This window comes from Oryctolagus cuniculus, chromosome X (genome assembly GCF_051225735.1).
Source record: "Oryctolagus cuniculus isolate XC-2025 breed Fujian yellow rabbit chromosome X, ASM5122573v1, whole genome shotgun sequence".
Taxonomy (NCBI): domain Eukaryota; kingdom Metazoa; phylum Chordata; class Mammalia; order Lagomorpha; family Leporidae; genus Oryctolagus; species Oryctolagus cuniculus.
The window spans coordinates 4,788,030-4,808,424 of NC_142888.1; the positions used below are offsets into that span (position 1 = coordinate 4,788,030).

The window sequence follows — 20,395 nt, forward strand, 5'->3', positions numbered from 1 at the left end:
ACGGGGTTCATCACAGTGAACACGGTTGGAAGCGGCAAGTGTCAACAGGTAGAGAGGAGGGGCACCGGGCAGAGACGCTACACTGCTGCTGAGCAGGTCGGGGCTTTGCGGAGGTGAGGATACTTGGCTCGCCCTCGGAGGCTGAGCATGTTTCCTGATGGGGATGACCCCAGCAGCAGAGAGAGGGAGTACTTAAGCACCGTGGGGAAGGGAGTAAAGCCAGTGATGGGCACGTTAATGAGCAGGTCACTGCTACGGACAACCAGGGCACAATCCAAGAGGTAATGGAGAACATACCTTAGCGTTGCCCCACCGAAAGGCAAGGAAGCTGGCACAGATGGCACATTTCCACACCGCCCCATCCCTCACTGTTTCAGGGCGTTAACTCCCTGCACTTGGGGCTGCTCCCATTCACAGGCCACACTTGCTTCCATGGGCACAAATTGCTCTGAGTTATGACAGCCTTCCCCATCCACAGGGACTGCCTGCAGACGACCTCTGGGCTAGGCCACAGGGATATCAGGCAGGGCATCAACACCATCTGCTACAGGTGGCTTAGCATTGAACTACACTAATGCAGATTTGGCCCTGCGCCATACACAGGGACTTGAGAGAGCACGTAGAAAAAAATAAAACGAAAAGTTTATTTACGTGTGAAATTTTGAAATCCATGTAGCTTCCTTTTCATAATTTGCATTTTCCACGAACTTTGTGAAGACTCCTCCTACGTTAGAGCGCTGTGGCACTGACTCACACTGAAGGACTTAGTTTGTGCTGGTCTCATACATCAGGGTCCCGTCCCTCCCACTGGAGTGTGCATCCCCTGAACCAGGGATGACTCCTCTCAGCAGCCAGTGCTGCTAGGCATGCGTTACCACACAGTTGATCATCCCATGTCAAAGTAGCGTGTCCGTCCCCTGGGCCTTCATTGAAGACCAGACCCACACCACTGTGAACCAGAGAGAACCTCCCTCAGTCTGAAGGTGGGCAGGGAGTTGATGCCTCGGAGCCATCTCTGGGGGGCCCAGTAAAAAAGCCCAGTGATTGTCACAATTCTGGATTCCACCTTAGTTTTAATCTACACATGCACAACCACCACGCAGCTGAGCCTAGCACTGCAGACAGGTTAGGAATGCCGAAAGGGCGAACATATAAACTCCACAGCTGATGGCCTGGGTTTGCATCACAAATCTGCAACATCTCCACTGTTTGTCTTAGGGCGAGCTGCTTACCTTCTCTGCGCCTCGACTTCCTTATCTGTCAAATAAGCTAACACTAGTACCTATTTCAAGGGATTGTTGAGTGACCTTTAAATGACTGAGCCTTCTATAGGAACTTGGCACCGTGGCTGACACATGCTGAGAGCTATTGAAGTGACTGTTACCTAAGACGAAGAAGTAATCTCGGGAGTTCTGAGACATGATAATAAAATCTTGTTTAGTCCTTTGGAGATGTCAAAACATTTTTAAAAAATATTTATTTGACAGAGTTAGAAAGGTCTTCCTTCCATTGGTTCACTCCCCAAATAGCCACTACAGCGGGTGCTGTGCCGATCCGAAGCCAGAAGCTGGGTGCTTCCTCCTGGTCTCCCATGCGGGTGCAGGGCCCAAGCACTTGGGCCATCCTCCACTGCCTTCCCGGGCCACAGCAGAGAGTCGGACTGGAAGAGGCGCAACCGGTACTAGAACCCGGCACCCATATGGGATGCCAGTGCCGCAGGCAGAGGATTAACCAAGTGAGCCACATTGCAGGCCCCGCCAAAACATTTCATTCAGAACAATCTTTGCCTTCCTGGAGCTTCTTTTTATCTATTTATAAACATACGAGAATACTTCAAAAAGTTCAAGAAGATGGAATTAAATGGCAAATTAATTTTAGTGAAAAGAAGAAAAAATCCCCTTGAAATGCATGTAGAGTTTTTTCATATATGCATTTGCCATGAATTTTTTGAAGACCTCCATGTACCAGGCATTACAGCGGCTCTGCTGATGGCAGGTGAGGAACTGGAGGCCCGATGAAGTAAGCAGCCAACGCAGCTCACAGAAACGGTGGAAGGCCTGGGGGAAGGCACTAGGGCCAGCTCTCACCAGCTTCCTATTCTGACTCGCGGCCAGCAGCACTGTGTTAGCCAGCAGTGCACACTTGAGTGTGCTGGCAGCACTGGGTAAGATGCACGGCGCTGGGCCCTACCCTGACATGCTCTGGCTCAGCAGTTCCAACAAGCTCCATGGTGATGCTGATGCTACTCATCTGGGGCCACACTTTGAGAACTACTGCTGCAAGAAATCTGTTCATCAGAGAGCTGGAGCAAGAAATGTATTCAGCTACCTTCGGTGACCACTCAACTTTTCCCTACTTAGGTTTCCTTCAGTGGCATGTGCTTTCCTATTTACCTGCCCCGGGGTTGGTCATTTTAGATATATTTCTTTGGAAACAGCAGTTAAAGCGCCACTTGGGATGGCTGCATCCCTTATCAAAGTGCCTGGGTTTCAGACCTGCTCCACTTCTAATTCCAGCTGCCTACTAATGTGCACCCTGAGAAGGCAGCAGGTGATGGCTCAAGTACTTGGCTCCCTGCCGCCCATGTGGGAGATATGGATTGTGTTCCTGGCTCCTGGCTTCAGCCCAGCCCAGCCCAGCCCTGGCTGTTGCAGGCAGTTGGGGAGTGAACCAGAGAGCAGAAGATCTTTCTCTGTGTCTCTTGGCCTTTAAAATAAAAATCCAATACATAAGAAGTTTTAAGATTTCAAAACATTGTAAAAAGGACTTATTTGTTAGGAGTAACCCTACGTTCCACTTTCCTCCGCTCATCCACCCTTGTGGTGGAAAAGCAGTGAAACGGGACACTGCAGCTCTGGCGCAGTCTGGGACCCCACCATGTCTCAACCACGTCCCTGGGGACATTTACTCACCAGTGAAGGGGGGACCCTTGGTTTCTGCCCTGCCAGTCCCATGGTGATGTCTTAATGCCTCAAGGAGATGATGCGTGTGAGCATAGTTTACATGAATTCATGTGGTCACAGCATCAGGATCTGTGGCCCACGATTCTACCAGGTGTTTCCTGTCCCTATCTTCCACCAGCAAGTCCCAGGACCAGTGACAGCGCCATCACCTGGGAGCTTGTTAGAGACATCAATTCTCAGGTCATAGCCAGACCTGCTAAACCACAAACTCCAGGGACAGAACCCAGCGATCCATGTTTCAGCAAACCCTCCAGGGGTCCTGTGTGAGAACTCTGGCTTTGTGGTTACAAGCACGAAAGCTGGAGCCAGGCCACTGGCGTTCAAATTCCAGCTTTGCCACTCCCTAGGGGCTAACAATCTTGGGCAAGTGACTTATCTCTGAGCCTCAGCCTCCTGCTCTGGAAAATGAGGTTAACATTAGGAGTCACTGTGCACTTACTCCTCATGTAGGATCTCTGTCCTTAACGTGCTGTACACTGAGGCTTAATGCTATAACGAGTACTCAAACAGCATATTTCACTTTGTGTTTCTATGGGGGTGCAAACGACTGAAATCTTTACTTAATGTACACTAAACTGATCTTCTGTAAAAAAAAAAAAAAAAAAAAAGAAAGAAATTATCAATTCCCAACTTGACTCTCACTGGGATTAAACATGACAATAGGTCTGATCTGATTTCATCATCATTTAAAAAAAATCATCTATTATTTTTCACTTTATGTTTCTGTGTGGGAGCAAACTGTTGAAATACTTACTTAAGGTATACTAAGCTGATCTTCTGTATATTAAGATAATCGAAAATGAATCTTGATGTGGATGGAAGGGGAGAGGGAGTGGGAAAGGGGAGGGTTGTGGGTGGGAGGGACGGTATGGGGGGGGAAGCCATTGTAACCCATGAGTCGTATTTTGGAATTTATATTCATTAAATAAAAGATAAAAAAAAAATGAAAACACAGATGGTCCTATAAATTGGACACTAGAAAAAAAAAAACATTAGGATCTCCCCTTCCTAGATGAGGTTGAGAAGACAAAGTGTGGGCCCACGTAAAGCAGGCAGGGGCCAAGCACACTGGCAGCATCGGGACACACTGAGCTCTTATTTCTTTTTTGAAAGTGTGCAGGCTTCTTGACGACGTATCCCTTAAAGACTGCCACTTGTATGTTGGCCTGCTGGGAAGTTTTCCATTTAATTTGGGTGGCTGTGTTCATACGTATGCTTCCTTAGCTTCTGCTGCTAGCAGATTGTTTTAGCCAATGAAGATTCCTGGGTCCTGCCACCCTCTTAAGAAAGGCATTTGTCTGTGTGTCCTTGTTAACTACCATGCGTTTCCTATTCCCATTCCCAGTGAGGCACTTTGCACTTGGGTGGCACTATGTTCTTCTGCCAAATTCCAGCAGCCTTTTGCCTGCCTTCCTCAGCTATCTTTTTCTCCTGGTTTCATAAGCTTCTAAACATCCCCTTTTCTGAAAATACCATGCTGTTTCATTTGTTTCTCAACTGCGTTTAAATTTTCATATGGTCTTGACTTCAAGTAGATACTTTTTTAAAAAATTTATTTGACAGAGTTACAGAGACAGAGAGAAAGGTCTTCCTTCTGTTGGTTCATCCCCCAAATGGCCACTACAGCTGGTGCACTGCGCTGATCCAAAGCCAAGAGCCAGGTGCTTCCTCCTGGTCTCCCATGCGGGTGCAGGGCCCAAGCACCTGGGCCATCCTCCACTGCCCTCCCCGGGCCACAGCAGAGAGCTGGACTGGAAGAGGAGCAACCGGGACTAGAACCCGGTGCCCATATGGGATGCCAGCGCCGCAGATGGAGGATTAACCAAGTGAGCCATGGTGCCAGCCCCATTAGTAGATACTTTAAAACCAAATACAGACCAGAAATAAGTCCTTACATATATGGTCAACTGATTTTTGAAAAGGACCCCAAGACCAATGGTTGCGGGAAAGGATGATTTTGTCAACAAATGGTGCTGGGAAAACTGGAGATCCACAGGCAGAAGAATTAAGCTGGACCCTTACCTTGCAGCATAACCAGAAATTAACTCTAGGTGCTGGCGTTGTTGCCCAGGTGGTAAGCCACTGACTGCGATACCAGCATCCCGTGAGTCCCAGTTCGAGTACCAGCTGTCTCAATTCCAGTACAGCTCCCTGTTAATGTGCCTGGGAAAGCAGTGGAAGACGGCCCAAGTGCTTGGGCCCCTGCACCCATGTGGGAAACTCAGATGGAGTTCTTGGCTCCTGGCTTCAGTTTGGCCCAGCCCCAGTTGTTGCAGCCATTTGGGGAGTGAACCAGCAGATAGATCTGTTTCTGTGTCTCCCTCTCTAACTCTTCCTTTGAAATAAAGAAATCTTAAAAGTTAACTCTAAACGGATCAAAGGACCTAAATGAAAGACCTAAAAGTACAGGTCTCTTAGAAAACAGGGGAAAATAAAATGGGATTTGGCAATGCTTTCTTGGGTATGACATCAAAGCACAGATAATAAAAGTAAAAATAGATAAATTGGACTTCTTCAAGACTAAAAACTTTTGTGCATGGAAGGACACCATCAATAGTGAAAAATGCCTCTCCCACAAAATGAGCAAAGCTATTTGGAAGCTATATATGTGATAAGGAATTAATATCCAAAAACTCAACAACAAAAACAATGCAGTTAAAAAACAGGCAAATAGATATTTCGGCAAAGAAGATATATAAATGGCCAATAAGCACATGAAAACATGCTCAACATCACTAAACATTGAGGAAATATGAATCCACAGGATAATGGGATACCACTTCATACCCCTCATCAATACAACAGAAAATGACAGGTGTTGTCAAGGATGTAGAGAGAACTAGAATCCTTTGGCCTTGCTTGTAGGAATGTAAAACGGTACAGCCACTGCAGAACACAATCTGGCAGTTCCTCCAGAAGTTAAACATAGAATTACTATCTGACCCAGCACCCCAAAAATTGAAAACAAGGACTCAAGACATTTCCATGCTGTGTTCATGGTGGCATTATTTACAGTAGTCAAAGGCAGAAGCAACCCTTGTGTCCATGGACAGAGGAATGGACAAAGTGTGGTATATATGGACAATGGAATATTACCCTTCAAGAGGAATGAAATTCTAATATGTGCTATAACACAGATGAACCTCAATAACATTATGTTAAGTGAAGTAAGCCAGATAGTATATGATCCCACTCACACGCAGCACCTGGAATAGGAAAATTCATAGAGAAAGACTAGGGGTTATGGGAAGGGAGGGATGGGAAATATTGTTTAATGGGTGCAGCGTTTCTATCTGGGATGATGAAAACATTCTGGAAGTGAATAAGGGTGACAGCTGCACAAAACTGTGATTATACTTAATGCCAATGAACTATACACCTTAAAATGGTTAACATGGTAACTATTATGTATATTTTATCATAGTAAAAAAAAGTCCAAATGACAAAAAGCCACATATATATAAAGAGAAACGGAAACATTAAGTGAAGAAAAACGGGCACCTTACCTTCCAGGGATGTAACCAGGACAACGTGAAGACACATGACAGCAAGGGCTATCCGGAAGGCTGCTAAGATGTCTTCCATTCTGCCAACATGGCCACACTGCCCACCAGAGAAAAACATCCTGGAATAAAATAAGGGGAAACTAGATCACCCCAGCTGCCATAATCCCCACACAGCAACACCCCAAAGGTCATCCCACCCGGGCAAGCAGCCACCCTGCTTCCTTTACATTCCCATACCTCCAGAGAAGGTGTGGGGAGCACCCACTACAAAAAGCAAGGTGTGTGCTTACTGTGGAACAGTCACCCAGTCACACATTACATTTAAAATGATAAGATAACCCATGTGAAATTATGAAAACATCAACACATGCAAAATAGTGTGAAGAAATTAAAAGCAGGAAATATTACATACCTAGTTATTACCAGTATACAAAACCTGGGGAAAGTCTATGCTAAGAATCAGAATGGCAGGGTAGTCCTAGAATGTTTTAAACAATCTATCCCTATTAATGTTTTTTTCATTAACTTTGAAAAATTGTTATTTATGGGGCTGGCATTGTGGTACAGCAGATTAAGCTGTTGCCTGCGATGCCGGCATCCTACATGGGCACCAGTTCAAGTCCTGGCTGCTCCACTTCTGATCCAGCTCCCTGCTAATGTGCCTGGGAAAGCAGCAGAGGATGGGCCAAGTGTTTGGGCCTCTGCATCCATGTCAGGGATCCAGAAAAAGCTTCTGGCTTCAGTGTGGCCCAGCTCCAGCTGTTGTGGCCATCTGGGGAGTGAACCAGCAGATGGAAGATCTCTGACTTTCAAATCATACAAAAATTTCTTTACCTTATTTACTTTAAAAGCAGAGACACAGAGAGCTCCCATCTCCTGCTTCACTCTCTGAATGTCTTCAATAGCTAGGACTGGGACAGGCTCAAACCAGGATCTGGGAACTCAATCTGGGTTTCATGTGTAGGTAGCAGGGACTTAAGTACTTGACCAGCACCACTGCTTCCCAGGGTGCACACCAGCAGGAAGTCAGAATCAGGAGCTGAGCCAAGACTCAAACCCAGGCACTCTGACCGTGGATTGAGGGCATCCCCAGCAGCATCATAAACACTATGCCAAATGCACTCCCTAGCTACTTGTTAGATTCTGTTAAAAAAAAAGTATGTTGCATTTTCTCTTTATTGCATATTTTATTATCACTCCTTGCAATTTTAGTAGTCAGGAGAGCACACTTTTTTTTTTCTTTTAAACAAAGCTGATGTCAGAACTGAATTTAAAAGCCTCAATTACCATTCATTTATTTATTCATGGAGGGTCAGTGTGTACCAGGTGAGCCATGAAGGCTCCAACGGAGTTAGCAGCTGAAGTGCAAGGTGGAGGCGGAGCAGGGGCTGGGGAGAGATTGGCACACAGAGCGAACTGCAGATACTGGCATTGGGGCTTCCCTGAGTTGGCCACGGTTACTCGTGATGGGCAGCCAGCACCAGCAGAGGCTGAGGCAGGAAGAAACTGGCCAGCACATCAAAGTGTACTCCTGGGCTCAGGCACAAGCAGGGGGCAGTGTGGACCCAGTGAACAGGCTCCGTCTACATAACTAAAGGAAGCCCAGACTTACCAGGATGTGTGCTCTCAGCTCAAGGATACCTGTGAATCCAGCCACCAAAAACAGAGGGGCCATAGGCAGTGGGGAAGATGAGTGCAGGGTCCCAGCTGTACCATATGATGTGTATAACCCTGGACAAGTAATTCCCAAAAGTCTAGCTTCCCCATCTAACAAATACTGGGAACAGCACCGAGCTGCTAGTGTTGCTATGTTGAGCAAACAAGAGATCTCTGCAGCGGCTGGCGTTGTGAATGCACTGTAAATGTTAGCTGTACCCCCATTCGTTCATCCAACAATTCTCTTTCTGTACCTGGTAAGTGCGGGCTCAGGTAGTGCAGGGATTAACAGGGATGAGGGCATGGAAAGGAGGGAATAAATAAACCCCAATTCCCCAGTCTCAAGGTACAGCTGGCAACAAGCCAGTTCCAAAAAGACAAATATCAGATGTTCTCCCTGATTTGTGGCTACTGATATACAGAGTATAAAAAAGTAATATATATGAGAAAAATTGACCATTGAGACTCGATTATTATTAATAGCCCTTGCCTATACTCTTGAGGAACAGTGGTTTTTGTATTTACTATTTGTTGAATTCTTTATTTAGTGGGCAGGTTAAGCTTGTAATTATAGAGAAAATGCAAAGTATGTTATCGAAAAATTAAGGAAAGGAGGGAGGGAGGGTATGGTAGGAAGTATCATTATCCTCTTAAAACTGCGTATATTAAATACAAAAAAGTTATTGCAAAAATTAAAGGAGAAAAAAAGGATTTGAGGGAGGGAGGAAGGGAAGCAAGCATGGTTGTCTTATTAAAATTATATCTATGAAATCTGTTCTCTTTATATTAATAAAACATTTAGAAAGAACCCTGTAACTTAATATCCAATACAGGAGAGTGATTTGTTCCTTGACATGGCACGATAACATTTTAGACTGAGGGGTGAATCTTTGTCCCTCAAAAGAGGGCTTACATTGTTAAAATCAATAGCTTGTATTATATGTTAATATGTTAACAAATGATGAAATGCCTCTGATTTATCCCTCCTCTTCAGTACTTTCCTCCTCTTTCTGTGCATAATGGCATATTATTGATCTTTCCAAATGAGTCACTCAAAGTAAAATGCTAATTCAGTTGTGCAAAGATTATCAATGTCTCTCTGGAGAAAAAAATGGGTCTGCTCCAGCTACATGCAACAATATCAATGAATCTCAGAAGTACAATATCAGCCAATGAAACCAGACAGGAAGGAATGCACACTGTACATGATGCCATTTATCTGAGAAACAAAAGCTGTCAAAACTAATCAATGGACTGAGGAGTCAGGAGAGCAGTTATCCTTGAAAGGAAGGACTTGGAGTAACAATAGAAATGGATAGAAGGTGGGGGCTTCTGGGATACAGGGCATGTTCCATGTGCTGGCTGCATGGATGTGTTTGCTTTCTGAGATGCTTTGGGTTGTATATGTTATGTGTGTGGCATAAGTAGTTTCAGTGAAAAGTTTAAAAGTTAATATTAAAGTTTCTGAATTCTGTTCCACCTCCACAAGCACTGTACTTAGAGAAAGGTTATTGTTTAGTAAACTAAAGCTCTACCAAAAAACTCTTCAAATGCATTGGGCTTGGCTCTGTTGCAATAGGTAGAGTTGGCTCAGCAAACTTAACATACAAGTATCCAACTTTAGCTGTGAGAAGAGTATCAGAGTATTTTATATTTGGAAAAGAACTTAGAATCCACCTAGCCTCAAATCTCATTCTATGGCTGTAGAAAGATGACCAGCATGCTCTGTGAGATGGGTCAAGGTCATTTGGCTATCTAGTGGAACTTCTATTTTTACCAGGTCATAACGCCAATCTCCTGAGGATCTGTCTCCTTGTAAGTAAAAGTTCTGAGCCAGGTGAAATGAATGAACATTTTCAAAGTTGTTGTAAACTTGAGTTTTGCCACTTACTAAGGCAGAACCTAAATGGTATACGAGATATAGTCAAAGTTAAATTAGTGTACACAGTGACTGGCTACTACATAGAGTGACTTGGGCCTCTGATCAAAATAAACCATGCTTTTCACTGAAGACAGCAGGTGCTCAATTCCCAAATGAGGGCAGGAAAGTCAAGAACAAAGGATGATTGCAGCAATCATATTGAAAAGAGACTACAGATCAAGAACATACTATATACCGAATACCACTGAACGGGTTGTTTTCAGTTGTCATGTCTAGAATGTTTCTTCAAGGCTGAATATAGTATGAGGAGTCTTCAAAAAAGTTAATGGAAAACACATAAAAAACAACATAGCTCTTGCTGCCTTCTGCATGAACTGAGAACATCCTGCTGGGGAATAAGGTCTCTGGGATCAGTAATCAAAGAGGGAAATCTATGGATTTTGGTATTGTTACTCATTATAGATGAAAGTAATTTTTATTGTTTTTAGCTGGAACATTGTTTCATCTTCGTGTGCATCTGGGTTAGCTCAATGTTCTCTAGGTCATCAACAAAGATGATTTGGATAGCTATTAGCTCTTAGCACATTTTTAAGGTACTAAAGATGGCTAATAAAAGAGTATCAGGTACAGAGAAAACTATCTGCCTGCATTAAACATCTAGACATTGACACTAGATAACCACTCATAAAAGATGATCCCAAGTTCATCTTAATCCAGAGCTCCCTTATAGGTTGTGGATGCTGATATAAAGGGCAACATGTAGGGTCATACAGGACATAAGCTACATGACCGTATGTAATGCCCCAAGCTGCTTAAGCCACTCCATCAGATTGTTCTAGATCTCTTCAATGTCATTCATAATATCCCTACCATATTTTTGAGTGTATATTATCAGTATAACATTTAGTGGCAATAAATGATGAATCTTTGACTAGACATAGAACAATTAAGAATAAAATTTAAAGGGAGGGGGGCAGAAATAGCTTAATACTTGCCTAGGGCAGGTCTGAATGAGGGTTACTCTGTTATCACTAATTAACTAGCATAACTTGATTATACCACAGCTGCTATGATACATGCAATGATCAAATATTTTTGATGTGACTAACAGTGTATGGTAATCGTTTCCTAAGTCACTGGTAAACTCGGAGATATTTACATTGAGTCATAAGCATTGAGTAACAAGACTAGTAGGAGGGAAAATTAAAAAGGAAGTATTGAAGAGGTTTCAGTGTGTATAAAGGAAGAAAAAAATGCAATTGATTTGGATTTTCAACCGTGCAAGAGGTCAGAGAAAAAGAAGAATAAGGAAACTGTTGGTAAAAGCATAATTGAATTTCTATTTTACCTCTGCTAAAAGACCTTGATACAGTAAATATTCCAGAAAAAATCAAACATTTCTGCAGTGTTCCAAGAATATGTTTGGTTGGGTTATTTAGCCTGAACCTTCTACTTAAGATAATTAAAAATCATGAATAAAATGTTAAAAGTAGTTTCTTAAACATACCAAAGACCTGAAAAGATACAAAGGAATTGCCAGGCCAAAGCTGACTCCAACACAGGAGCCCAAGGAGGTAACTAGTATAAGCAATGAACCTACTTATACCTGAGGGTATAAGCCTAATGATAACCAGACAAACTTAAGTTTCAGATATAAAATATGAAAGAAAAGTTCAGAGATATAGAAAAAATAAACACAAGATCAAACAAATATTTAAACAAAACTGAAAGAGGAGAGAATGGGGCAGTCAACATTTGAAATAATAACCAAATGATCCCAACTAGTGGAAAACGCTAATCCAGATTCAAAAAGCCCAAAGAATATCAATTACAATAGAGATCTACACCTGACACATCAGAGTGAAATTGAAGAAAAGCAAAGACAGAAAATCTTGAAAGCAGTCTGGGAAAACAAGACAGTAAGCCTTCAAAGCAGCAGCTATAGTCTTGGAAGTCACAATGGAAGCCAGAATAAAGTGAAATTTATCTGCAATGTACTGAGAAAACTAATGGCCAACCTAGAATTCTACTCCCAGTAAAAATAATTTTAGAAATGAAGGAAAAATAAGATATTTTGAGGCAAACAAAAACTATATTGATGTTCACCCCCTGTAAATCCTCATTAAAATGAATCCTAAAAGATATATTCAGGCAGAGACATAAGATCTGAGATGCAATAAAGAATGAAGAATAAAGAAATTGGTTAGTATACAGCCAGACCCACCCCTAACCCTTGTAAGATATGGTCAAGAGTTTAAAAAGAGCAACCAGCCCTTATTCTTTCACAAAGGCTCTATCATAAATTGCAAGAGGTTTTGTGCACATGTGGTCACAACAGTCCACATATCCAAAACCCCTTCTCCTGCAAACATGTACCCACTGGTTATCCCTTGGGTCTAGTGGCACATACACTTAGCAGCATGTCTTATCCTGGGGAAGAGGCCTGCTCAGGTCTTAGAAATAGGTACAGAACTTTTGGATAGGGAAATCCAGGTCTTTGTTTTCCAGAGTACGATCTAGAAGCAAGGGTTAGGGGAGGAAGGAGACAGGCTCCAGGTAGGCATGTCTTCTTGGTGCCTTGAATTTCTTACCCTTTGGAGAGGCATGCAACTAGAGGAGGGACCTCTAAATCATGAGACAAAGACCAGAGACCCTGTGGTCCAGATCTAAGGATGGTACTATATATTGGCAAATTCAATTGAACCTTGGCTATATAAAATAGCAATGATTGTATCTTGCAGGGGGTCATGAAACACAATAGGATAAAAACAAGGCAATTACATATACATATAAAAATTTCTCAAAAAAAGGTATTAAAAGATTATGCACATTTTCTATGAACATTTTGAAGTACTCTCATGTAAAATATAGGAGATAATGTTTTTATATAATATATAAATAAGGAGATGAAAAATTCAAGTATTTCCATTAGGATAATAGGTGTTGTTTTTTTTTTTTTTTTTTTTTTTGACAGGCAGGCAGAGTAGACAGTGAGAGAGAAAGACAGAAAAAGGTCTTCCTTTGCCATTGGTTCACCCTCCAATGGCTGCCACGGCCAGCACACCGCGCTGATCCGAAGCCAGGAGCCAGGTGTTTTTCCTGGTCTCCCATGCGGGTGCAGGGCCCAAGCGCTTGGGCCATCCTCCACTGTACTCCCGGGCCACAGCAGAGAGCTGGACTGGAAGAGGAGCAACCGGGACAGAATCCGGCGCCCCAACTGGGACTAGAACCTCGGTGTGCTGGCACCACAGGCGGAAGATTAGCCTATTGAGCTGCGGCGCCGGCCAATAAGTTCTTGTATTACCCTAGAGGCTAAGGATATTATATTTAGACATTAAAAAGTTGAGTACACATGTTATAATTTCCATAGAAGCTACTAAAGAACAGAAATGGGACCTGGGAGTAGGCATTTGGTTTAGAAATTAAGTAAGATCCGTGCATCCCATATCAGAGTTCCTATATTTGATTGCCACCTCTGGCTCCCAATTCCAGCTATCTGCCAATGCAAACCTTGAGAGGCAATGGGTGATGACTCAAGTAGTTGGGTCCCTGCCATCCATGTGGGAGACCTAGAGTGAGTTTCCAGTTCCTGGCTTGGAACCTGAGCCTAGCCCCAACTACTGGGGGCACTTGGAGGGTGAACCAGTGGGTGGGATCTCTCCCTCTCTTTTTAAACCACACACAGAAATCAATGATTCTGTATAGATGGAGCCGGCACTGTGGCATAGCAGGTAAAGCCACTGCCTACAGTGCCAGCATCCCATATGGAAACCACTTGAAGTCCCAGCTGCTCCACTTCTAATCCAGCTCTCTGTTGTGGCCCCGGGAAAGCAGTGGAAGATGGCCCAAGTGCTTGGGCCCCTGCACCCATGTGGGAGACCCAGAAGAAGCTCCTGGGTTCAGATCGGTGTAGCTCCAGCTATTGCAGCCAACTGGAGAGTGAATCAGCAGATGGAAGACCTTTCTCTCTCTCTGACTCAGCCTTTCAAATAAATCTTTTTTTAAAATCAAGAAATACTAAACTTAATAGGACATGTAATCATTAAAAACCTCAAATTTTCCCACAAAGAAAACTCCAGACCCAGATTTCACTAATGATTCAGTCAAGTATGTAAGGATCGAGAAATCTAACTTCACAAAAACTGCAAGTAGAGAGAAAGAGAGCATATCCAAACCCATTTTTACAAGGCCAGAACAACCCTGGTGCCAAACTCTGACAAGAAAAGCCTTCATAGTTTGACCCATTATATCAATCAAATGAGACTATTTAAAGAATTCTCTGGAATGGCCACCAAAACTTCCAGCAGCAATTTCAAATCCTGTAAGTTGAGGTAGTTTGAATAAATATAGGACAAAAGGAACCAGTCTGAATTTCAGCAGCAGAATTTTTTGAACATAAGGTCACCAAGAACTTAAGCCAGCTTTGCTGTAATAAAAGAAACAACATCCCACATGCCAAAAAAAACCATGTCCTAAAGACGACAGAAACTGGGTTAGCTGGTGAGTGCTGGGTAGGTATGAACTCCAGAACATCAGCTTTGTGTGGTGGTTGTCATAGTACAAAGGCAATCAATGCTGAAGTCCCAGTGTGACTGCAATATGAAGTTTCACATCTCTAGAAGCAAATGGAAGGCAAATGATTTGTTTGGTCTTCCCAGTGCAAAATGATTCTCTTTAATAAGCATTCAGGGATTTCTACTGCAGAAAAAAAAACTATTCCATGGGGCTAGTGTTGTGGTACAGTAGCTTAATCCTCTGCCTATGGCGCTGGCATCCCATGTGGGCACCGGTTCTAGTCCCGGCTGCTCCACTTCTTATCCAGCTCTCTGTTATGGCCTGGGAAAGCAGTGGAAGATGGCCCAAGTCCTTGGGCCCCTACACCCACATGGGAGATCTGGAGGAGGCTCCTGGCTTTGGATCAGCCAGCTCTGGCTGTTGTAGCCATTTGGGGAGTGAACCAGTGGATGGGAGATCTTTCTCTCTCTCTCCTTCTCACTGTCGGTAACTACCTGTCAAATAAATAAGATCTTAAAAAAAGCTCTATCCCATAAAATGAGTGAATCAATATCAAATTGCAAGATTAGAAATGCTCACTTAACATAGATATAAAGCCTTTAAAATCTTGCAAGGGGTATTAGGGTTTCAGGTTCTTCACCCATCTCCAATGTCTCTACTCTCCTACCTGCAATCTACTATACTCTTGATTACACAAGTGTAAGTTATCCAAAGCGAGGCGAACACCTATTCCATGTTTATCTTTTTGCCCTTCCAGCTCTTCGTCCAATGCTCATAGTGTGAGTTTACCATACACAGCAGAGCCGAATAGCTCATTCAAGGGTGTGCAGGATACAGCCACCTGCCTGCCTTTGAATCCAAGCTCCACCACTCAGTGTAACTTTGGGCTGTTTCTTAAGCTCTCTGGACCTGAAGTTGTTCATCTGAAGAAATGGAGAATAACGATGGATGTTCTGTAGGGATTAACTAAGGTAGCATAATGAAAATCATAGCATAGTCAAGAACCATCAGCTATGATTACAAGCATAATTAGCACACAAGTTTAGAGTGCATGCCAATGCTAAACATAAACATATTTTGCAATGATTTCCTTCATTTATCTGTTTACAAGTATTTACTGAGGTTTTATTACAGGACGTTACTATGCTAAAGGCTCAAGATGCTGCAATAAACATGACAGCTAGCTTTTCCACCTTTGAGAGTACAGCCACTACTTAGATACATTGGTTATTGGTATAGCCAAATAAATAGCAGTTTTTTAAAAACCGCACAAACCTAAAAGAAACTTCTCAGGGTGGCATTTGGCCCAGTGGTTAAGATACTGCTTGGTGTGCCCACGTCCTGTATCAGAGTGTCTGGCTCTAGTTCCAGCCCCTCTGCTTCTGACTCAACTGCCTGCTCAGGAGCACTCTGGGAGGCAGCAGATGATCACTCAAGTACCTGGGCCCCTGCCACCCACATGGGAGACCCAGATGGAGTTCCTGACTCCTGACTTCAGTCTTGGCTGTTGTAGGCATTTGGGAATGAAACAGTGAATGGAAAATCTCTCTCTCTCTCTGCCTTTCATTATTAAATTTTTAAAAAGTTAAAATAAATATTTAGTAAAAAAACAAAGGGGGGAGGGACACTTTTGTTTCATGGTTGATGTGCCTCAACCTGGCCTCAAAATAAAAACAAAGCACCAGAACACAATATCCTCTCCTCTCTGTGCTTGGTCGCCACCCCACCCCTATCCCCACTGCAGGCACTCCGAGACTTTTTCAAAAGGGTTCGATTCAGAATCAGTGGCTTTAGAACAATGTTATGACCGTGGAGAGGTGAGAAACAGGAGAGTCCTTTGAAGCCTCCGCAGAGTGTTGATCTCACTGGGGGGATTAGGGTGGGATGAGCCAGAAGACTGTGGATCGCACCATTCTGCAGATCACAGTGGAGGGGAAGTGAGGCACTAGGAAAAGCCAAGGCCTCTCCACACCCCAATATTCTGTGCCCTTCTGTGCTTTTGTCATCACACCATACCAATTGCTGCTTCAAGTCCTGTGTTGCCCATTTACTCTGTGTAACATTACGTAGGTGTGTTTCCCTTATTTATAACAACGACTTACTAGACATGTTATCTATCATTTAAATTATATAATAGGATCATTCTAATTTCTATTATAATGTTTGCATTGCTTATAAGCTTTTGATCATTTATATCAATGAAACCCCAGAAATATTCACCACTGAAGCAGATGTTGTAGTGCAGTAGGTTAAGCCGCTGCCTAGAACCCACATACCACATCAGAGCTCTGGTTCAAGTCCCAGGTGGTCTGCTTCCAATCCAGCTTCCTGCTAACACACCTGGGAAAACAGTGGAAGATGGCCCAAGGGCTTGGGAGACCCAAATGGAATTCCAAGCTTCTGGCTTCAGCTGGCCTAGCCCTGACTGTGGCCATCTGGGGAGTGAGCCAGCAGATGGAACATTAATCTCTCTCTCTCCCCATCCCCCATGTCACTCTGCCTTTCAAATAGATAAATATTTATTTTGAAAAAAAAATTGCTACTGATGAGTCGCTAAAGAAGAAGCAGGAAAGTCAGTAGTGACTTCAGAATTTCTTCCCTAGAAGGGGGTCAGGAGTAGAGTCTGATTGGAAGGAGCCTTTGAAAGCTGCATGTGTACTACTCTTGGGTAAGAGAAAACACTTCAATGATCTGTTTCAAAATGTGACAAGAGCTGCTGGAGCTAGGGAAGCAAGTCTGAGGAGGAAGAATGGGAAAAACAATGAAACAAAATCCCAAAGAACTCTATGTAAATGATCGTTCTCCCTCTCCAACCCTTACTGCACCATGTAATTTTAAAATGTGTGCCCGTTCCTAAAAGTCTATTCAAAAACAATTGGGTTACCAAGAAGAAATGGGTCAACAACAGAATCTCCAAGGAAAAGAAAGTGTCTAAAGAAGAGAGCTTCAAGTGGGAGTGGAGAGTTAAAAATAAAGCAAATGAGAATAAAGTTGTGATGGGAATTGGGATTTGGAATGAAGGAGAAGTATGACCAACAAAAAAAAAAAACCCCAGCCAAATGTGCCCATCATGTCTACAACATTATCGCGTAGAAATGGACTCACCTGACAGGAAGTTCAGAATAAAAGGTGGAGGAATTCTGCACACATCTAGAAAAGGAACAAAAGAAAGGAGCAGAAAGTTAGATCATTAGAAAAGGACTCTTGGCACCATCAGGCTTCAGTGTTGTGGTCAAGCATCGGCCAAGGCCCCACGCACCCCCTCCTGCACATCACAACTTGACCTTGGCAGTAGAGTTACTAAAGAAATGGAGACTGCAAATCCTGCTCTTCAGGAACTTACAAACAGGAAGAAGAAGCCCAAAGTGAGTTTGTTAATGTTTTTGCAACTGCCAAGTCTCGAGCTTCATTTGCAGCGGCCTGGGGGCACTGGACAATGAAATGATCAGACCAGATCTAGAGACCATGCCTGGTTAGGTATCTCTTCTTGTGTTTGTGATGTAACTTCTCAGAAGCTATACTCCCATTAGATCTCAGTGCTGAACGGGGGAAGCAGGATGAATGACAATGGCGTAAGTTTAAGAAAGCCCAGATGCATGCTGGGGGAGGGAGATATGGTTCCCAACCACAGCAGCGAGCATTACCAATGACCTGAGTTGTATCTTTTAGACTATTCTGTCATATTTTACTTCAGAATCAAAATGCTGGTATAGCCATTAGCTGGAGGGTGACAGTCCCTTCACACAATGATATCCTCTCACATGAAACACACACGTAATGACTTTGAAATCAAGATCTGTGAGAGAACATTCTACAGGGTGATTCCAGAACTTTCATGACCGAAGTTGAAGGTTCAAGGAGGAATCCAGGATATGAAATCAAAGACGAAATAGAGTCATGGTGGGTTTGTGATGATCGTGATATGTTCTCGAAGAAGAAAAAAAAGATAGTTCTTAATAAAGCCAAATATGCTAGAAACCGTCATCAAGCAATGTTTAAAAGGACAAAAAATGAAAACCAGGTCACCCTGTTCTAAGGACAAATTACAAACACCTGTCCCAGTGTCCAACACAGAAGGGGGGATGCAGGATTACCAACTGAAAAGCATCCAAAAAACAAATCCATCGCAACTTCAGCATGGAAATAATTTCATTGTACATTTATGAAAATGAGGATTTTCTTCGTAGTAATTTCTGATGGTATTGTGGTGAAATGTCGCAACTCATACCTGCTGCCTCTTCCCAAACCGTATGGATGCCCACAATAAAGCACACTTAATGGTCCCTGGAAGCCCAGTTTATTCGCAAACAACAGGACGTTCTGCTCGCTCCTCTGGAACACTTTCAGGTGGAAAAGTAGGGCAAGCAACAATGACATTTGTTTTTCCCAGCAGATGAAAAAATTAAAATGTCTAATAATATCCAAAGCTGGAGAGCACGTGGTGAAATAAACACAGGCATATATCATTGGTGGGAATGTAAACTTTTGGATTTTGAAATTTTAAATGTGCATACTTTTTAAAAATATTACATAAAATACTTGTAAATGTATAGAAATTCTAATTCTAGAGATTGTCCCTATAGGTATACTCCCACATATATACAAAAATAGCCAGGAAAACACTGTCATTGCAGCTTTGTGGTGGTGGCAGGGCAGAGTCCAGATATCCATCAGCAGATGAAGAAATACATGTTGGTGCATCCAGATTATGGAGCAGTATGCAATGCTTTAAATGAGTAGTTTCTGATGTATTGACATATAGATTGTCAAATCTTATAAGCCAAGTGCAAAAAGGCAATTCCTTAGTAATATATATATATATATGTAATATAGTAGGACATGTAAAGCAACAATCTGAACTACATATGTGTGTGTATATATGTACAGCAACATAGCTGCATTTACAAAAAAAAAAAAGCCTGGAAGGAAGCCTGCTACATCTGAACATCTAGGAGTGTGATGGGGGAAAGCTAAAACTATTTTTCATAGGACACAGACACGTGTTCATGTGTTACCTACAGAATTTAGGATATTTCTTCTAGTGACTAAAAGCAGACCAGAGCAAGGGCCAAACAGAGCTCCCATGTCAAGTTCGAGGGAGGACCAAAAGGAGGGAAAAAGCTACTTGTTGAGCTAACATCTCCTCTGGCTTGGTCTGACCCAATCAGATACTACACTTGATCTTAGCCAAGATGCCGAGAAGTGATTCTAACCCAATCAGAAAGGCCCAATTGGGAGCCCACAGATTTCTGGTCTCGGAGCCAAAAAAGCAGCTTCCTAGCCAGCGAGTGGAAAGGAATGCCAAGAGCAACGATGCGAAAATGCCTGATGGACACAGGCCTCCACTTCAAGAACTGCCCAGCCTTCAGCCTCCGACGCCTCCCCCCACCCGCTGGCCATCTCACCTCCTAGAGAAACTAAACAGGAAGCAGGAGCCGCCGAGCAGCAGTGCTTCACTAACAAAACAGAGTGACTGCCAATGTTTGGGGTGCTTACATCATTGAAAGGAAAGGGCAAGTCACAAAAGGAAGCGTATCAACTTATGTAAGACATGGCAGGGAGTCTCTCTGAGAGGAACAGCAAACTCACCAATTGCTAGGATTAACTGCAACCTCCCGCAGTTGCAGACTGTCCCAAACCATGACATCACTGGGAACGCATCCAATTTCCTCTATTTATCAAGCTGGCTAAAACTCGGGGTAATACCAAGGTGACTTTAAAAAGAGGGAAAAGTAGTGGCAGGCAGACTTTACAAATGGTTGGGGTGAGAAGGACATTATCTCTGGATGTACTTACAACCCTGCCCCAGTGCAGAGGGGCTGTGCCCAAGAATCACAACTCGAGTCCAGGGCAGCTGGCTACGGGGCCCACAC

The 20,395-nt window shown here is 43.2% G+C and overlaps 1 protein-coding gene across 21 annotated transcripts in view; it reads right to left on the bottom strand.

Moving 5' to 3' along the window:
- Positions 1 to 20,395, bottom strand: part of ADGRG2 (adhesion G protein-coupled receptor G2) — a 102,170-nt gene that overhangs the window by 55,028 nt on the left and 26,747 nt on the right. For 17 of the 21 annotated variants that reach the window (XM_089324153.1, XM_017349818.4, XM_017349819.4 and 14 more), the window contains 2 exons: positions 17,628 to 17,672; positions 6,470 to 6,588 (listed from right to left, as the gene is read on the bottom strand). In XM_089324153.1, the coding sequence (XP_089180279.1) occupies positions 6,470 to 6,587 (118 nt within the window). In that variant the 5' untranslated portion in view covers position 6,588; positions 17,628 to 17,672. The remainder of the gene's footprint in view (positions 1 to 6,469; positions 6,589 to 17,627; positions 17,673 to 20,395) is intronic. The other 4 variants (XM_089324148.1, XM_089324149.1, XM_089324144.1 and 1 more) reach the window with 1 other exon arrangement.